This window comes from Ambystoma mexicanum, chromosome 3q (genome assembly GCF_040938575.1).
Source record: "Ambystoma mexicanum isolate Mex_15411 chromosome 3q, UKY_AmexF1_1, whole genome shotgun sequence".
NCBI lineage: Eukaryota > Metazoa > Chordata > Amphibia > Caudata > Ambystomatidae > Ambystoma > Ambystoma mexicanum.
Genome location: NC_090926.1, coordinates 1,269,681,403 through 1,269,697,543, shown reverse-complemented (window position 1 = coordinate 1,269,697,543; position 16,141 = coordinate 1,269,681,403). Strand labels below are relative to the sequence as shown.

At 47.4% G+C, this 16,141-nt stretch overlaps 1 protein-coding gene across 18 annotated transcripts in view; it reads left to right on the top strand.

Annotated features, from left to right (window-relative positions):
- Positions 1–16,141, top strand: part of CACNA1A (calcium voltage-gated channel subunit alpha1 A) — a 2,932,691-nt gene that overhangs the window by 1,934,846 nt on the left and 981,704 nt on the right. For all 18 annotated transcript variants that reach the window (XM_069604327.1, XM_069604317.1, XM_069604315.1 and 15 more), the window contains one exon: positions 12,199–12,359. In XM_069604327.1, coding sequence (XP_069460428.1) covers positions 12,199–12,359 — 161 coding nt within the window. The remainder of the gene's footprint in view (positions 1–12,198; positions 12,360–16,141) is intronic.

Below are 16,141 nucleotides of genomic sequence, written 5' to 3'. Positions count from 1 at the left end.
TATACAGTCCTTTTAGGATTCAGGCGATGGAAACGCTCCTCTTCCTTAGAAGGGTACAGTGGTAGGTAGAAGACCGGGAGGTCTATGGACTGTGGTAGGTGTAATTCGGAGACTTTTGGGAGAATTGCAAGTCTCATCCTGAGCGAGACTTTCTCTTGAAAAAACTACAGGAAGGGTGGTTTGTAGCTTAAGGCTCGTAATTCACTCACCCACCTAGCAGATGTAATTGCCACTAGAAAGTCTGTCTTTAAGGAGAGGAGCCGCAAAGAGCAAGTGTGCATCGGCTCAAAGGGAGCCGTCATGAGATATGTCAAAACCAGATTAAGATCCCAATCTGGAACAACAAAGGGAGTTGTCGAAAACTTATTTACAAGGCCCTTCAGAATTGTGCCATCACCAGGACCGTAAAATATGAACCTTGATCCAGAATCCCCTTAAACACAGACAAAGCCGCGAAATATCCTTTGACTGCGGTGACCTGAAGGCCTGGTGAGGCCAGTGACAAAAGGAACTCCATCACTGTAGTAGTGGGGCAACAGATTGGATCAATCTCACAATCCCTGTACCATGCCTCAAATCTTCTCCACCTGCATACATACAAGGATCTTGTAGATGGTCTGTAGAGGATTCAGTCACCATACATAATACTCTCAAGAGCCATGCATGTATGTTGAGGGACTCTGGGTTTGTAGATCCGGCCGCCGTTGCAAATGGCCAGATTCTGAAGGTCTGAGGCCCAGTCGGGTGCGATCAGGATTAGCCACCTGAGAACCCAAGGAATTATGGGAATCGGGAGGAAGGCATAGTGGAGAGGGAAGGTCCAGTCCACCAGAAAGGCGTCCCTTAGCGCACCATTTGCTGGGAATTCCCTCCAGCAAAGCTGTCTGCACTTCCATTTGGATTCCGTGGAAAACAGGTCCACCGTTGGGGTAGCCCAGTGAGAGAAGACCTCCTCTAGGATGAGGGTCAGTGAGTATTTGCATTACTTACTGGTGGCCCCCTGGCACAGCCGATCGTTTTTATGCACGAGTATGCCTTAAAGGTACTCGAACTTGGCTGGGTTAGCTTGCGTTCCCTAGCTATTCTCACCACTTGAATACTGATTTTCCACCAAGGGCAGGGCCTACTTGAATAGTGGGAACTTATTCTGCATTGCCCCTCAAGCCCCTTCCTGACTTGCTACAGCTGCTCTTTTGTTCTTCTGCGCAATCGTGCGTTTTTACGCACAACTGTACTGTTGAGCACAAGGCTCCCTTCTTCTTAGGGTTGGACTTGAAAGTTAGGGAACTAACTCTGAAAGATTACCTATTGCTATTTGTGTACTAAACTTAACCCTTTCTTTGCAGGTTGTGGTTGTAGATTATGACTAAATCGCACTAGGAAATGTATATATAATGTATAGATTAAGGAGTGTGTGATATTTGTTTTTCTCATTGCTAAAGTTACATGTGTCTATTTGGTGTGGCTGACAATAAATGTATAGCTATTTTTCATATACACTTGTCTAAGAGTAATTTGTGGTTTGTTGCTGTGTGTGCTCATTGTGGGCTTCCGATCACTCTCACCCCTCCTGAAACTTAGTCTAGACCGCCTGCCAAGCTACTTAGATTGATCTGGCTTGTCCAGAAGGTTCCTCTGTTTCGCTAAACCGAAGGTGGCCTCCTAAACTTCTGCCCACCAGGTCAGAGTTTAGAAATCCATCTTAACAACCTCTCTTGAACTCCTGTGTCATCGGCGTCGAAAATGCTCGACATAGTGCCGAAGAAATTGGATCGGGAGAACAGGGTGAAGGATTTATCGACGAGTGTCATTGCGGACAGCGTGGCCGTAGGTGTCGACCGAGATTGTGACATGGAAGCACTGGCACCTTGAAAGCGCAAGACGGATCCGGCATCGATGGCCTTGACGCCTCCTTCGATGTCGGATTCATCCACACCAATGGCATCAGCACCTGGGCATGTGAGGGGTTGGAAATACTGAGTGCCGCTCTTGCTTCTGAGGCCTGTTGCATGGGGGATTACCCGTGCCTATAGCGGCATGCTTCTTGAACAGTTTGAGCATGGTGGTTTTGAAATCCTCCCACTCCTGGCGAGAGGTAGGCCCCACTGACGGCTTACCTCTTTCCGTCGTCAAATCAGAGTCCCAACTATGGGGGTGACACCTCATCTTCTTAAGGGATGAGGAAGAATGGCTCCTTGAGTGGGACCGTTTCTTCTTCCGCTGATGTTCTTTCTCGGGGCTATGACCCTCGGTTTCAGCCTCTGACGACCGAACTATCGACCGTGCCAGAGAATGTTAGGGCGGTCGCCCCAGCACGAGCTTAGCTCAAAAAGAAATGTTAGAATGGCTTCAGTGTCAACTCCCTTCCCCAGGTTCAACCTCTCGGGGTCTATAGAGTCTCATAAAAATAAAGGAAAGGTGGATGGCACACTTCTATCAGTTCCGCACACTTTGCTTTACTCGTACACTTCAACAATAAATGCATAGGCTTCCGCCTTCTGGTAGTATAATCACTTCCTTTAGGTTTCGCCCGCCTTGCCATCAAAATTCAGCTCACATTTACTTTCTCAATTTCTCTCAAAGTTCTACATAGGTTTGCCTCTGCCAGGCTCTAGCCTGTCTCTCTTTCGTGGGGGGTCTCCTTCCCCACGTTTTATCTAAGGGATCCTTTTCACTGTCGAAGACTTTTGAAACTGAAAGGAATTTGCATAGACCTCTTACTTTGTAGCCTTTCCCTTCAACAATTGTCCTCTTCATTTTCATTTTGTCAGCACACGTGCAACCTTCAACTTTCAAAATAAAGATACTTTTCATCATCAACCAGACTTTTGTTCCCTTCGATACCTCACCGGTCGTGCTAATGGGATTTCTGCATCTTTTTCCTGCAGCTCAAGGACTTTACCAACGCCTCCTCTGCTCCTCCCCAAATCTGCCGTTCACCCTGGAGGGTCGTGGACCACTTTCTGGCAACTTGAAGGTTTCTTTCTTCCGCTCACTCGGCTTTGCTCTTTGAACACTCACTGCTTCTCAAAAGCACAGAAATCTTGCCTGGCTTTCTCTTGATCCTCCCAACTGCCGATCAGCCCGCTGGCCTTCCAACTTCCACAGCCTGGTGCGCATCAGTCTCGGAAGAGCTGTTCCTTCTCATACCTAGCCTCGCTCAAAGTGTGCTTGTGTCTGCTGCCTTTTATCTTCACAGGGAGTGTTAATAAGTGTAAGGTGTACATTGGTAGAGTTACGTGCTTGACTCTGCCTGGCTTCATTACAGTGACAGGGTCCATGCAAGTCAGGGGAGGTCATCTTTCTGACCTCCTTCCTCATCTTCCTCAGCGCCATCTGTTGTTAAGAGAATGTGGGAAGAAATTATGGGAGTTGTAGTTTCCCATGAAATACGGAGAGATAGGGGTTAGATTTGTTGCGTCTCACTATTGGGTGCCTCTCCCCCACTGCCCGAGGACCCCCTACCCAGGTGATCCTCCCTCGCTTGTCCACCCCCAGGCTTGGGATCCAAAAGCAACAGCCTTTCGCTGGCCACCTGAGTACTGTTGCCCAGGGAATAGGTTGTGAAACACCCTCTGGTTTTTCACACCTTTCGACGTTGTCGGTGCCGAACGGCACTGTGGACGCTGCGATTCCATGTGTATACGTCCCACTTCACTGACATTTACATTTATGACGAGAAAGGCAACCAGATCCCATTTGGGTTTGAACTCATGGATTCTAGGGAAGAGAGGGACTTCCCGGAGTTCTACAGGAGTAGCGACAGGCTGGACCTGCAGCTGATCTGCAAGGAGGCAGCGGTCTGGGCACTTCCTCAAGTTGGACAGTCTGTCAGCACCAACACCAGGTAAACCTCAGGCTGCTTTTCAGCGCCTAATGGCAAAGGTGACCGATACACTGGGTCTCCTGATGCCGTCCAGGTTCAGTGTTCAATATGAACTCTGCGACATTCGAGACGATGCCCCACTGAAAAAGACAGGCCTGCCCTCCAACGTGGCATTGAAGGCCCCAGTGTCGAAAGTGTAGGAGAATCCTGCCTCATTTGGCACAGTAGACAGGCCTCTGGTGAGGAAACATCATCCTGCACCAGCGGACCGAGCTTCCCTCTCTGCCCACTTATCACCTGAGAGGCTGATGGTACAGGCCGCAACAGCAAGCTTGAAGACCTCTACTTTTCCATCCCAGCCACCGGACAGTGAAAGGAAAAGGCTGTATGCGTGGGGCAAGAAGATGTTTGTTTCATGAAGTCTAGTACTGCAAGCCGTGAATGCCTCTTGTGCCATGGCGAAGTCCTCCTTTGGCCTCTGGTTGGCTGCAGCCATTGCGGCAGAGTATATGCTGTAGGGCGAGATGAGGGATTGGTTTCTGTCCCTGCTCTCGGATGACAAGGAGCCGGTACGGCAGATGCTGCAAACTGGCCTAGACATGGCAGACTGCGTGGGCAAGTTCATGGCCACTAGCACAGTGTCAGATGTTATTTATTGCTAATGTTTGTGTCCGACGTCCAGTCGAGGCTGCTTGATATGCCCTTTGATGGACAGAACTGATTTCCAGCTAAGGCTGACAACGCCCATCAAAAAGTCCAGCAGGCAAAGGCGACTGCCAAGCCTTTGGTACCCGCGGTCCAGCAGCCCACCTCACAAGCCTTATCATTTTGCAAGGCTTTTCTCCCATTTCCTGTGTTTCCCCAGAGGGGCGGTGGACAACCTGCCCTGGGGTGCCCTCCATGATAGTCATGGGCCGTTCGACCGCCAGGTCATTGGAGCACGAGGCAGAAGGTCCTACCCCGGAGGACAGGCACCAAAAGAAGGCTAAGAAGAGGTTGCACTTGTCGAGCCACTTATCGCCCTCCTTGTCCCACAAGAAGAAGCGCTGTCACCGACTCCAACACGATTTGGACTCCTCGGATGAGCAAGGAAAGTCCCACCAAGATATGAGTGCATTGAACACCAAGTGGTAGGCCTTTAAGGAGCAAATGCTCACGGGTGCTCCCCCGACCCAGCAGGCCCACTCGGCTCCAAGTATGCTCAGTGTTTCTGGCACCAGGGAGGCTGGATTGGGCCTGATGCTGTCGGGTGTGAACCCTTCGGGCTCGGTGCTGACGGTCCAGAATCAGGCCATGCCTCCGAAACCGCTGTGGGTGTTGAAGCCTTCGATGCTGGCATTGACGCTGGTACCGGGAGACGATCAGTCGTTTGCCCCTGAGTCAAGGTCGTCCTTCTTTGGGACGATGCAGTCAATATTTGACGATTAAGGGGATGCAGTGCCTTTGGGACTTGAGCCCAGGGTAGTAGGATTTGGGTGGAGTGCCTTTTTTGAATCTCAGGCCAGCTTGCTTGCTCTTGCAGAGGGGACACGCTGGCAAGATGCTAGCGGCCTAGACTCCTCCCCAGACCAAGATACCCAGCAGGCACACCCATATGGGCATGCCGCCTCCCAATACCTGAGGCCCGTTGATAGAGTGATGGATTCTTTGGGTATGTATGCCACAGCAAAACCACTGTCAACTCATGGATTAACTGACATTTTGGATAGGTGACCGCCGCTGGAAAGGGCACTGCAGCCATTGCTGACCCCATTTTCACTCTTTGGCAAAGACTGTGTTATGCTCCTCCAGTTCATTGTGACCTTACAAAAAACTATAGGCAAACAAGGTGGGGCGGAATCCACCATTCTTTCTATGCACCCAACTCCTGAGGGGTTGGTCGTTCAAGCATCCATGGACAACACAAGGCCATTACCATCTCCAGTTCTGGAAGCACCTCAAGACCTTCCTCTTTGCTTCTGCTTTCTCTCCTCCTCTCCCCTGCTGATCGCCTGGCTGAAACTGAAACTGCACTGATTACATGGCTACCCTCTGATCTTGGGCCCAGGTCCTCTCCCAGCCAGTTGCACACCTGCACCGCCCCCCTGGAAACCCTTGCACTCTGGGGCTCTTCTGTATCCCTACAGCCCCCTACCAGCACTTGACACCTGATGTCTGCACTTACCGTTGCACTTGCCACCAGCTGGCAGCACTTTTTATTTATTATTTTATTTATTTTACTGTTATCCTATGTACTGCACTGCCCCCTTCCCTTTTCCCCCCACACTTTTCCCCGTCTTCCCTCCCTGTTAGGCAGAATTCTGGGCAGTGCCCTAAGGGACCACTACACAAAATTAAGACTGCAAGTGGTAATAGAATTTCACCTTTGGTACAAGCCTGTACTACACAGAAAGAGTGATAGCAATGGCTGAGCAGCCAGACTTATGTCAAGAGCAAATGAGCAGTAGTAGTGATTACATGAAGGACTACAATTACTGTGACTCAAGCAAACACTGACTCAAGGTTTCTGGTTAAAAAATATAAGTACATTTATTTTTAAACCATCTGTTCACAAAACACTTCACTTCTATTAAAATAAAACCACACTTCAAATACACTACACACAACCAATTCCCCTTATGTAGATAAATTCAAAGTAGGTACATTGGGATTTGACAGACCAGTGTTGTAAAACAAAGACGTTACCGGGAGTACATATGCAATCACTTTTTGACAGTAATGACAGTTCGGTCTTACTAAAGATAAGCCTACCCGCGGGAAGAAATGTAACCGTAGTCAAACACACTTAGCACCTGAATTCACACAAGAAAGTTGGGGATAAAATTCATAGGCAATACTTTTGTCAAGGCAGATAGAATCAGAGGACACCTTCTAACCAGTAGATAAAAGTCAATATGCCTGCGCCAGTATCAAGTGTAACAGAGGCACTGTTGCCAAGGATCACACGGTTAGTATAGTTCACGATTCGAGATTGCCAGGAGTACTTAGATATCGTCACGAAAGGGAGGCAACATAAGAGGGAAGGAAGAAAAGGACAAGCCTTTGGTGAGGAAGAAGGGTTCACCCCAACTCCTCGAAGTTGGACACAGTACCTTATTCATTGAAGAAAGCTGGTGCCCCTGCAGTTGTCGAAGGTAGTTCCTGCAGACTCACGGTTCCTGGAGCTTCAGTCGGGGAGACAAGAAGGAGGATATCTGGAGCGATCTGCACTACCGAGGGATGAAGCCAGTAGCAGCGAAACAACGGTGAATAAAAGGTGTGCTCATTTAAAACAGGAGAGGTTCTTCAGATGGCTATCTGGACCACTACAGCAGTGTGCAGCGATTTCGACCACTAAGAGGATCCTCTGGCTGTGGAAGATGAGCTGGTTGATCCCACCAGGCTCAAGGGAAGAAGACTTCGGACTGGATCTTCTCTTGTCGTTGAAGGGTAGATAGCTCAGGACTGCAGTAGGGCTTCACCGGGACTCGGTAGTTGCAGCAGCCGTCTTCTTCTCCGCTTCTCTTCGGTTCTTTGCAGTTCCAGTAGCGACTCTGGCTTCCAGCCCAAGTGTCCTGCCTTTGATGCCAAAATCCCCCATTCACACAGCCTGGCTGTCAATCACTCAGCAGGGGGGTTGTCCGGCCCAGACAACCACCTCAGCCAATCGACACAAAGTGCAACTTTGTGCAGGGGGTGACTAAACCCTTCCCTCACATTCAGCCCACCTAGACACCCAGACGCCAAAGGAGGGCTTCTAGACAGAAGCCCGCCAAAGGTCGGCGAACAAAGAAGGCAAACCTGGTTTGGCGCAAAAAGTAAAACACAAGAAGGCCTTTAACAAAAAGAAATGGCAACTAAACCCGACCAGAGCCAAAATAAAAAGTATTTGGTGAAGCGGGTTTATGTTCGAGGCTAATATAATAACCTAAAACAGTACCACGTTTATATTGTATAATCGCGGTAGAAAAGTTAGGGTAGACACCACTGCCACCAGCCAAGTCTTAATGTTAAGAGAACAAAACAAAGCTCAGAGAGGTACAGACAAAAAGGGGTAGGAATTAACCCTTTCCAATACTCAATGTAAGATGGGGTGTACTGGGTCTGTAGTTTAGAGTGACTATATAAAGTTAATGGCAACTTTACCTGTTTCTGGGGGACAGTAGTCAGCCCCAGAAAAATTGAGTCAGTGGAAGTCTCAAAGACAACCCTGTGTCACTGCACTGAAGGTGCTGTGTAACACACACAAAGTGGGGCTCATGGAGTGGTGTGGCTCCAGAGCCCAAGATCACACAAAAAGTAGAAATACACATGGCAAAACACATGTAAGAGTGGAAAAAAGGCTCACATTCTTGCCAGGTGGAAAAAATAAACCCCAGAAATCCAGCAAAGCTGCTGAGGGACTCCCTAGGTGAGGGAAATTATCCATACATGAGAATTCTCCCTAACACTGCCCTGCACTTGCATGCTCTCCCTTTCATCTTGCTTAGTAAGATCGTTGTCTCTGTCTTCCCTCCGTTCCCCCTCACTTGCCTCGTCGCACCTTGAAAAACGTGTGTATAGGCGTGTTATAAATGCCAAATCATATCATATCTTCAACATCCACATCAAATCTGCTGACTGATAGGGTGTCGAAGAAGTATGATGCCCTTGCGAAAAAGGTCTTCTGTTCAAACAGCATGGCCCTGAAGGCTGTAAATGGGTCATGTGCATTCGCCAAATATTCGCCGGGTCTGTGGAGAATTATAGAAATGGCGGCAGAATATCCCTGCTGGTGAAATGCGGGACTTGTTCCTGCACTTAGTGAACGATGGAAAGGAGGTGGCCTGGGCCATGGAGTCAGCCACAGTGTTACAGAGGCAAGATTAAGTTTGGGGTTTTCAACAAACGTCCAGGCAAAGCTGCTTGACATCGCCTTTGATGGTGAGCACTTTTCCGGAATGAGTCATTTGAGAAGTGCAATGACTCCAAGACAGCGGCTAAGTCGCTAGGCCTGGGTGTGCAGCAACCGCCCGAGCCATCCTTTAGCTTTTCCTCTAGAGGCGGAAAGGCATAGTTCCCTCAACCCAGGCAAGAGCAAAGGTGTTTCCTGCATCCCAGAAGGGACAGGAGGGCTTCGAGGGGCCAGCAGACAGTGGCAACGGCAGAACAGCCCACAAAGTTGCTTTGCGTTCTACCCACATGTTTCACAGGTTGTGGACCGAATTGGCAAGCATTTGCCCCAATGGCGGGAGATAACCTCCGACGCTTGGGCATTGCAGCTTGACAAATGAGGCTACTGACTGTACTTTGTAATAAAACCTCTGGACAGACCACCCCATGCTCCCCAGAAGCTGACTGAAACAAGAGCTCCAGGACGAACCTGTTGTTGAAGGGTGCATGGAAGAGGTACCTCCCGAGCAGAGAGGATCAGTCTGGTATTCCCATTGTTGCCTGTTGTGATGCTGGAAATGCATTGGAGGGACAAGGCCTCCTTATCCTTGTCCTCTACCTCCTTAAACTTTGTGTTCTGCTTATTTTCTGCACAGGAGTCCAGTTGGACCACTGGCAGTGCAGCTCATCATTTTGTTCTTGGTGAACAGTAGCCTGTACCCCTAGTGCATGATTTGGGCACATGTCCTCCATTTTTTGGTATACCCAGGCCCTGCTATAGGAATCATTGGATTCCTACACAAAGGCAAGATGGCCACTGGTGGCCTCTTGGTTTCCTTTGCCTTACCCCCTTGTTTCTCAAAGTCCTGAGAAGCCCTGGCTCTGTGCCCTTCCCTTGAATGGTTGTTGGGTGAAAGGACCATATATGGCTGTGAGGCTGCCTCCTGTCCGACTGGCTGGAGCCTTCCCATGGGCTGCTTGTTGTGCGTACACCTTTGGGGTGGAGCCTACCTGAATGGAGTGAGTAGTCAATATGCATTCTGTGTTGTGGGTGTCTAGTTTCTGGTGAATAGCCTGAATGCCTTTTAGCCTAATTGGGTGCTGCCAGTATGAATGCACTTGTGTGGGACTGGCTGGCTGAACATGGCTCAGTCTGAGTGAATGTGAAATGTTTAGTATAACAGGGAGCCTCACACTCATCTCCTGATCAGAAGCTGTAACAAGAAACCTGAAGCTGAGGTCCTCTTAAGCTTGCACCCTGGAGTCCAGCTGGAGGAAGAAGTCTGCATCTGCAAATCTTCAAGCAATAGCTGCTATGACTCAAGAACTGAACCAGAGAGGACCTGGATAGGCCACCTCTTCCTGAGCTATGAGGGATCATCATGCAACTGCTGCTCTTCACCCGAAGTGTCCTGGAAGCCAGTCCTGTGTGCATGCTGTCCGGAGAAGGGATCTTCGTGAGTCCAGAAGAGGAGTACCTGAACCTCTTGAAGCCAATAAGTTTGTCTATGTCACCCAATGTTCGGAGGAGTGATCTTGACTACTGAAAGACAGGTTTCTGAGTATTGCCCAAAAGAGGGCATACCCTGGCATAGTGCTGCTTGTGAAAGTTCCAAATCATTGAAGATGAAGAATCATCCAAGGGGCATCCCTGCCAGGACATCTGTCCACTTGTCCACGCCAGAGAAGATCCAGGGTCGCTGCCTGCAATGGAGTGTTCAACGGTGGGTTTTCACGCCACCAAAATTCGACTAAGACATCCTGAATGTCCAGACTTGGTGAGGGTACGCAGACTAGTGCTCGGATCCAGGTCACCAGAAGCCATCCTGAGATGTGTGGCGGCTGCAGCACTGAAGAACCCAAAGTTGGTAAACCGCAAAATCCCAAACCCTGACACCTACTTCTGCCACTGCACCCGTCACTACGTAAAAACTCCCCAGGCCACCTAGGGCCTTATCTTCTTCAGTCAGGCCCTGTTGAGGTTCACAGCCAGAAATACCTTTGTGGGCCATCCATCTCTGGAGTAACAACCCGCTTACGGAGACCACCGCAAAGATCGAAAGTGCTGCCTTTCTGACACTGCTTGGTTCCCTCCTTCTTCTCGCCATCAACATCCCAGCGACTCCTTTTCCAAAGGGCACCCATCCTTGAGAGGTCTTATCGAATGAGCCCAAGAAACTCCACCACTTTGCCTGCCAACGCACCTAAGGTACTGTGATGAGGAAGAGCATCTTCTATCCTTAGGAGTCATCCAGGGGTGCCAGATTGCGCCGGTCCCGTCCCTAATGGGGGCACACCCATATAGAATAGAAGCGAAGGGGACTTAGTATAGTACTCACTACGGTGAGTAACCTTTTCTTTTTCAACCTATGCATATCCTCCTCCTCCACCTCTACCTACCGTTACCATGCTAGATGCCTCGCCATGCAAAATTACTCTCTATAAATTCCTGCCACACGTCTATCAATCAATACATGGTCTTACCCCCACTACCTAACTGATTACATCTAGCCGCATCCTCCTTCTTGAACTCCACTCCTCGTATCTTCACAATCTATCAGTCCCCCGCAACACGTATGCCTCCTCCCTCTTTCTCTCCTTTTCCCTACTTTCCCCACCCCACTGAAATGCTCTCCATCCAGCCATCAAAGCATCTCTTCTGTGGGACATTTCAAAACGAGGCGCAGATGCCCATTGCTAGCAATGGAAGGAGCCCCCGAAACTCTTCCACCCTCCTATCCAAACTAACTACCCAAACCACCTCTCTTGCATTCTTATATTTGGATGTGTAAAGACTGGCCTCAGGCTGCTAAAGTTAAACATTATTGTGTCTTCCAGTATACGTCCCTAGTAAATGTTCTCACCTTTACCCTTTCAGCACCTGTTATACACCACTCAGTCACACAATGCTCTTAGGTAAAGGCACTGTACCTAGGACTACCATTGTTTTCTGTTGTTGCCTACTTTGTGAATCATTTGTCTTAGAATTGAGAACCTGTTTTCAATAAATACTAATACAAATAAATAGAGGGGGTGAACATACTAGGGTAACAGGCTCACTACAGAAGGAAGGAAATGAAAACAACGTTTTTTTAACAATAGAAACAAAGGAACTACATTTCGGACATTTTTGTATTCACTTCTTCTACAATTGAAAGTATAGGGAACACAGGTTTCCCAAAAATACCGTATCTTCATGCTATAGTGCATTGAACCTTTTTGTTTTACTGAAGCTACTAAAAGGAAGTGTTAGGCCTGGCTTTGTGGGTCTCATGAGCCTCTTTTCAGGCTGTCTGAGGTAGGCTGGGTTCTCATTGAGTCTCATGTGAAGCTGTCTGAGGCATGTCTCGCCCTGTACTTTGCCGTTCAGGTTTCAATATATGCTCTTCTTGCAGTTCCACTCAGACAGGTCTCATCCTGTTCTTTGCTGTGCGATATTCATTCTATTTTATTGGATCGCCTTTGGGGCTGTCTCGCCCTGTACCTTTCTAGTCAGGTTTTAATGAATGCTCTTCTTGCAGGCTGTGTTTGACTGTGTGGTGAACTCCCTCAAGAACGTCCTGAACATCCTCATAGTCTACATGCTCTTCATGTTCATCTTTGCCGTAGTGGCTGTCCAGCTCTTCAAGGGAAAGTTCTTCTACTGCACCGATGAGTCCAAGGAGTTCGAGAGGGACTGCAGGTATGGTCAGAGGAATTAATTCCTGTAGGAATGATTGGGAAGGTACTCAAAGGTGTGCCCAAGTTGCCGGGACGGATACAATATATGTTCTCCTAAATATTAGATTTATTGAAAGCCTAGGAAACCTGTTTTTTATGATGCTGTTTTGAAGTACAATGACAATACATTTTTAGGTTGAATTTTAGATTGATAAGGGACAGGTTTTGTGAGATATTACAAAGGAGCTTTGTGAATTTGGCTCTGATTTATTGGTATCAGCTGTGTTCTTGTCTGATGCTAATGAATATTTAGGGCATATCAAGAAGGAGATCTGGGGGAATGAGAATGTTTATTAAGACTCGACAGGCAGATTGAAACAGAGGTTATTTTGTTTATGTTGGTTAATGTAGAGAATTTCTAATGCTTATGGGGTGATCTAGAAAAACACATAGGAAGTTATATTTTATGATTTGTGGATGAAATGGAGGCCTACTGTATGGCAAAATAAACTTTGAGAAAGGATGTTTAAAGCATTATGTAGGAGCAAAATTGTTCAAAGAAGTGAAGGCGGTATGGCAGGCCAGCAGCAGATATATTTGAGGAAAAGTGTTGTTAGGAACCTTGAAAGATGGTAGAATGGCGGACCAACCTTGCAAGGGCTCATAAAGAGTTTTTTCAGTGTTCAACAGAAATAGCCAGGTGATGTAAAAAATCTGAGAGTATTCTCCCTCTTAAACACCTTGGATTCTCTCTGCAGGTGGCTGGGGAAAGACCATTGCTCTTGGATGCCGAACCGGGGGGCGGCGAACTGAGGGAGGATCTCCTTGGTGGAGGGTCTGTGGGGTCTGGAAGTGGAGTACCATTGGGTGAAACATGGGATCCCCCTTTTCCTATTGACGACCAACTCTTCCCTAGCCTTCATAGGTTGTTATAAACCAGTTTCCCTGGTTTCCCCACACATTACAAATGACAGAAGTTGCAACTAAGAGCAATGAAGGCTATGCTCTTTTACCCCTCTGGTACGGGGACGAGGAAGATGCCTGCTAGGATCTGTGAGGGTCAGGCATGTCCCGTTGATTGTGGTCAGGCAGGACTAGTTGAAATTCCCCACTGCAGCCTGTCTAGGAGCTACAGGTGTATAAAAGGAGACTAGCCCAACAGCAAAGGGAGCCACTGTGGAAGCCACCAGGAGAACCACTGGGTGAGCGGCTGGGCAACCAAATTGTACAAAAACAGCAGGAGAAGCAGCATGAAGGCCGGTACAGGCATTAAGGAACCATAGGAGCGGAGGCTCTGTGGAGCAGATTGGAAGTTGTGAAGGGAATCGTGTTGAGAGGCTGTCCCTTTCCTGTGGGTCCAAGATACTCCTTTCCCTGTGTTCAGAGATCCACACAGGAGTGCCTGAGGGGCCGGAGTTGGACCCCTGACTCGAAAAGCAGAAGGCTGTGTGTTCTGCGTTGCTGGGAAGGCTGCGAACACGACCAATGAGTTTCTAATGAGTGAGAACCTTGGTGCACAGGCGTTTGAACTTTTCTAAAGGTGGTTGTGTGTTTGAGGAGAAACATTTTCGAAGGTCTCTGAAGAAAACCTTTGTCAACTATTGAACTTTCAGTAATACTTAGTATCAGAGTGGTTGCGTGTTGAAGAAAAGCTCATTTTTGAAAGTCTCAGAGTGCTGTGTATTTTGTTTGAAGTAAACTAAATGAATATTAAACAGAGGGTTGAGTTAAAAGTGTTTTACAACTACAACCCGTGCCTACCGAACTAAATGAACACTTTACAAATAAACAGAGCTGCTACATATTGAGTTTAAAAGGGAACTGAACTTTCCTTTAAAGTAAAACCACCATATGATGAATTCTAAAATGGAACTTTAAAAATGAACTTTAACTCCAAGCAAAACCATTGTATGCTGAACTCTAAAGTGAATAGAACTTCAAAATGAAATTAAAAAGAGGCATATTGAAAACCAAATTGTGTGAAAACTACCCATAACAGAAATACACTTTAAAAGCCTAATTAACAGGAACCCCGACATTTACATCTAACACAGTTAAGATATTTACATGAAAAACTACCATAAAAGGTGGGCACAAGTGTGGCAAAGAGCCCTAAGAAGAGAAAGGATATTTAGTGAACCCTGAGACTTGAAACATTTACTGCCTTGAGGACCGAGTCTCAAAGTGTTTTGTGTTTTGAACTGTGGTGCTTGGAACTTGGGGAAGGGAACCCCGAGTATTGACTAAAACTGTATTATCCTGAACTTAAAAGTAAATTTGAGACTTTTTGTTGGAACAGTTTTGTACTCGGGGAAGGGAGCTGAAAGGAAGCTGCGAGATGGAAGACACTCAGAACTTTATGTTGGACACTGTTTCTTTTGGTTTCTGACATCCCGACACATTGTATAGATAAGTAGTGAGGTCAAACATGTGTTTTGGACACAGACAGATTCTTAAATTGACCTCTTTGACTCAGACTTTCCTTAGTTTCATTTCAGTAGGATACTACTCCCTTAGCATAGGGCAAGACAGGCCTTTTACCATCCTGACATTTAAGTTACTAAAGTATTGTATGTTAATTCAGAATCTGTTATCTGTGTTTTGCTTGATGATGTCTTCACTGTGAGCTAATCTGTGAAATCATGATGTGTGCGTCTTGAGTTTATGACAGAGATGGTGGAGTATGTAGAAGGGTTTAGAACAGAAATTGTTTAAATGGGGGAAATTATGCAGGAGGTTATAGCAGTTTAAGATATACATAGTAACATATGTAGGAGAGATTAGGGCTGGGCTAGTGACCCATGTGACCGAGTTTAGTTCAAAGCTGATGAAGTAATTGAGACTGAATCGGTGAAATACATGGTAATGTGTAGTGCATTCTTGCTAAGCTTGCAGGAGAGTTTGAGGGCAGTGGAAGAGAGGTTTGGGCACATCTACTGACACATGGGGAAGGGTTTAGAGCTGAGCTGTTAAAGTAATGGGAGTGCTTAGGCAGGAGCTGGTGAAGTATGAGAGCATTAGGGGCAGTAGTACATGGGGCAGTTTAGAAATTAGCTTCTGTTGTCCTTTGTAATTATTGTTTTCATTGCACATGGAACAAGTACTAACAGGTTTTGCAGTGTCAGGTTATTTTGGAGCAGGATCTGAGCACCTCATCAAGGATTCGGGTCTGTCTGGTGAAAACTATGGGCAATGTATTCCAGGTGTTTGAAAGTGTTCATCCCTCTGTGATCAGCAACTCTTATGGGAAGTCCACCTACAGCTATAATAACCTGCTTTTTGAATATAAGGGATTTGTGAAATGTGTAGCGGTGCCAGAAGCTTCAGGAAGTTTTGAGAGCACTCCTGTAGTATTTTCACAACAGTGATAACCGGCTTGGGACATTTCCGTTACCTATGACTTTTCTTCCCCATTGTCATTGCTCTACATTATGGCTTTGTATGCCTCTTCTGGTGGTTATCTCAGGTGCACCTCACCACATTTTGCAGTGGGGTCATGCTATTGGGAGAAGGTGCTGCAAGGACAGTTATTAGGATGAAGTTTTGAAATGGACACTGCACTCTCTCGCTTCTTCTCTTTCAGGAGTTTCTCTCAGGGTTATTTCCTCTGCAACCTCTGCCACTCTCTCTATTCTACCCTCTGGCCCGACACACTCTGCAGGGCACACACTGGATGTTCTGCTCTCGTCAAACCTGTCCCCCACCCGCCCCTCCAAGCTTCTCACCACTCCTCTTTCTTGTACTGAGCACTTTCTTCTCTGCTCACATCTGTCGCTCTCTGCCCCTCAGGTTAATCCGACCCCA